This window comes from Kryptolebias marmoratus, linkage group LG12 (genome assembly GCF_001649575.2).
Source record: "Kryptolebias marmoratus isolate JLee-2015 linkage group LG12, ASM164957v2, whole genome shotgun sequence".
Lineage (NCBI taxonomy): Eukaryota > Metazoa > Chordata > Actinopteri > Cyprinodontiformes > Rivulidae > Kryptolebias > Kryptolebias marmoratus.
In genome coordinates, this window is record NC_051441.1 from 248395 (window position 1) to 252035 (window position 3641).

The window sequence follows — 3641 nt, forward strand, 5'->3', positions numbered from 1 at the left end:
GTTTTTATACTCTATGTTTTTATACTCTGTTTTTATACTCTGTGTTTTTATACTCTATGTTTTTATACTCTGTGTTTTTATACTCTATGTTTTTATACTCTGTGTTTTTATACTCTGTTTTTATACTCTGTGGTTTTATACTCTGTGTTTTTATACTCTGTTTTTATACTCTGTGGTTTTATACTCTGTGTTTTTATACTCTGTTTTTATACTCTGTGTTTTTCTACCTAAATAACATAAATAAATGTTCAGTCCAGGTTTAGAAATGTGCTGAAGTTTGTTCCTCTGCTTTGGATCCATTTATCTGTCATTTATCAGAAACATGTGAGAACGTTTCCTTCTGATATCTGCTGAACTTTCATCCCATCAGACTAAACTTACAGGTAAAAAATGTTCCTAAACCTCTGAGTCATGAGATCATGTGACTGACTGCGTAACTCACATTCATGATGGTCCATGTCGTCCACATTCAGATAATCTGTGAGGAGAAAACTTGGATTCAGACATCGTGTGAGAACAGAAACTGACTCTGAATCAGGGGCCACAGGTACAGCTCAGGGGCCACAGGTACAGATAAATTTTATTTAAAATCCAGTTTCATTTTAAATAAACTCATCGGTGGGCCGCACTGAGCTCACCCATGAGCTTGATGTGGCCCCTGGGCCACTAGTTGAATAGCCCTGTGAGGAAGCTTGGTTGTGATTGGTTGTTTTGTTGGCTCCGCCTCCTGCTTCCCACCTATCGGTTGGTTCCACCAATCAGAATCCTTCAGATTTGAGGCTTTTTTGCCTCTTTGTTTAATGAACTGCTTCTGATTGGTGGAGCGCCGCAGAGTCCCACCAATCAGCTCGCTGCAGTCAGTACCAGGGGGCGGAGCCAGGACCAGATGAAGACAGATCAGGTGAAACGTGTGGGAACACTTACTGGACTCAGACTCTGAATCTGGGTCGAGTTCTTCTAAAAGGAAAGAAATAAAAACAAACATGAGGCAGAGGACTAAAACCCGGCAGACTTCGTTCATCCTGAACTCACCGATGTTCACGTACTGATGGATGTCTGTGGACGAGTCTGTGGAGAAAACCAGCTGATCAGGTCACAGACTGCAGGTCAACATGTCTCACACTCACAAAGGACCGATGGACACAAATATGGACCCTTCGGAGCGGGACGAAGGACTCCGGAGACTTTAAAGCCTAATTTAGTTTCCCTGACTCGTACCTGAACTGTGTGTAGAGCCTCGGCTCGGATTGGTTGGTCGAGGGTCGGGTTCAGGAATCACTTTTCTGCAGAGATCAGAGGACAGGACTGGATCAGACCCAGTTCTGGATGAACCAAAAGAGGTGAAGCTGCAGACGGAGGACGGAAACCTACATGTATCCGTTGTCTTCAGCTTCGCTGTCGAAATCAGTTCCTGCAGAAAACAGCAAAACCTTCACCCACTGCCGGCCGAGACAAGGAGTCTAATGACAGCCTGCACCCATGTCCCAGATCCAGTCCAACGAGTCCCCAACTCAGTCCAACGAGTCCCCAATCCGGTCTGAGTTCCCTACCCAGTCCAACAAGTCCCCAACCCAGTCCAACAGGTCCCCAATCCAGTCTGAGTCCCCAATCCAGTCCAACGAGTCCCCAACCCAGTCCGAGTCCCCAGCCCAGTCCAACGAGTCCCCAGTCCAGTCAACCCAAGAATCCAACATTGATTCCATTAAAACACACGCAGTATAAAAGTTTTCACTCGACCAACAGTTCATCAGTCAACAAATCACAGGTCTGGTCCAACAAGTCCTAAATCAAGTCCAAGTCTGTACTGAGTCCAGAGTCCAACATGTCCTGAGACAACCAAGAGGTTTACACTGAACTCCAACAAGTCCACAATCTGAAAAACTACCAAGTCCCAGAGTTCTGGAAGTTGAGACTCGAGGTTCAGTAAATGTGAAACCAAAACCAACAGTCCCAAGAGATGAAGACAAGTCCCAGGACAAGACTAAAAGTTTCATTTTGTGTCTCACAGCTTGTTATGAAGACCGAGGAGATCAAATCCTTTTAAGATGAACAAACCCTGAAACACTTCCTGACATTTAAATCTTTCTTCTTTACAAATCTTAAATTATCCATTCGATCGACACCGAAGTCAGCCCTGCAGTCAGAAACTTTTAGTTCTTTCTGGGTCGTCAGTCGAGCCTCACTGAGAGGCTCATCTGTCTTCAGTCATTTCTTTATTTCTCAGAAAACCTCATCAGCACTTCCTGGGGTTTGTGGTCTGGAGTTGTTCTGAAAGTGATTCGTAATCCGTCTGAACTATAACAAGATGGCAGGTCTTACCAGGGAGCGGATTCTCGTAACTTGGATTACTCTCTGCAGGGGAGAGTGATCACTGAGTTTAGACTGTTTCAACCTTCAAGTGTGAACATCAGAGCAACGCTGCAGACATCTCACCGGTTTCTGTCGGCGTGTAGGGGCGGAGTCTCCTGTTAGAGTCACGATCTACAGAATTAGGGCTGAAAACAAGAAGAAGAAGAAGAAGGAGGTTAGGGCCTTCACCACCTTCAGATCTGACAGGTGGAGGTTTACACCTGGCTGCGATGAGTCATTAAAGTTTAAATGAAGTGACTCACTGAGGAATCATCAGGCTGGACGGGGAGCGGATGGAGTTATGGTCCGGATGGGGCTGAGCTGCAACGGCACAAAAATACCCTCCTCATCTTCATCATCATCATCATCATCATCCACATCAGTATCATCATCATCCTCATCATCATCAGCATCATCCTCATCTTCTTCCTCATCATCATCATCATCCTCATCCTCATCATCCGCATCATCTTCATCCTCATCATCATCATCCGCATCCTCATCATCATCATCCTCATCATCCACATCATCATCATCATCATCATCTTCATCCGCATCATCATCATCATCCGCATCATCTTCTTCATCATTATCCTCATCATCATCATCATCATCATCCTCCTCCTCATCATCATCATCCTCATCATCATCACATTCATCAGCAGCAGCAGTAGCATCTTCATCATCATCATCATCATCATCCACATCAGTATCATCATCATCCTCCTCATCATCATCAGCATCATCCTCTTCTTCCTCATCATCATCATCATCCGCATCATCTTCATCCTCATCATCATCATCCGCATCATCATCATCAGCAGCATCATCATCCGCATCATCATCATCATCATCCTCATCATCATCATCCTCATCATCATCATCATCCGCATCCTCCTCCTCCTCATCATCATCATCAGCATCATCATCCTCATCATCATCACATTCATCAGCAGCAGCAGTAGCATCTTCATCATCCTCATCATCATCATCCGCATCATCATCATCATCCGCATCATCTTCTTCATCCTCATCATCATCATCATCCGCATCATCCTCCTCCTCCTCATCATCATCATCATCATCATCAGCATCATCATCCTCATCATCATCACATTCATCAGCAGCAGCAGTAGCATCTTCATCATCATCATCATCCTCATCATCATCATCCGCATCATCTTCATCCTCGTCATCATCATCCGCATCATCATCATCATCCACATCAGTATCATCATCATCATCCTCATCATCATCATCCGCATCATCTTCTTCATCCTCATCATCATCAT

General features: G+C 44.6%; 1 protein-coding gene across 2 annotated transcripts in view; it reads right to left on the reverse strand.

Annotated features, from left to right (window-relative positions):
- Nucleotides 1-3641, reverse strand: part of LOC108228485 — a 27806-nt gene that overhangs the window by 17384 nt on the left and 6781 nt on the right. The window contains exons 5-12 of one of the 2 annotated variants that reach the window (XM_037978863.1): nucleotides 2613-2670; nucleotides 2434-2495; nucleotides 2320-2352; nucleotides 1372-1411; nucleotides 1219-1283; nucleotides 1033-1068; nucleotides 925-954; nucleotides 443-478 (exon numbers count right to left, since the gene is read on the reverse strand). In XM_037978863.1, coding sequence (XP_037834791.1) covers nucleotides 443-478; nucleotides 925-954; nucleotides 1033-1068; nucleotides 1219-1283; nucleotides 1372-1411; nucleotides 2320-2352; nucleotides 2434-2495; nucleotides 2613-2670 — 360 coding nt within the window. Of the gene's footprint in view, nucleotides 1-442; nucleotides 479-924; nucleotides 958-1032; nucleotides 1069-1218; nucleotides 1284-1371; nucleotides 1412-2319; nucleotides 2353-2433; nucleotides 2496-2612; nucleotides 2671-3641 lie in introns of both variants that reach the window. The other variant, XM_037978862.1, reaches the window with a different exon arrangement.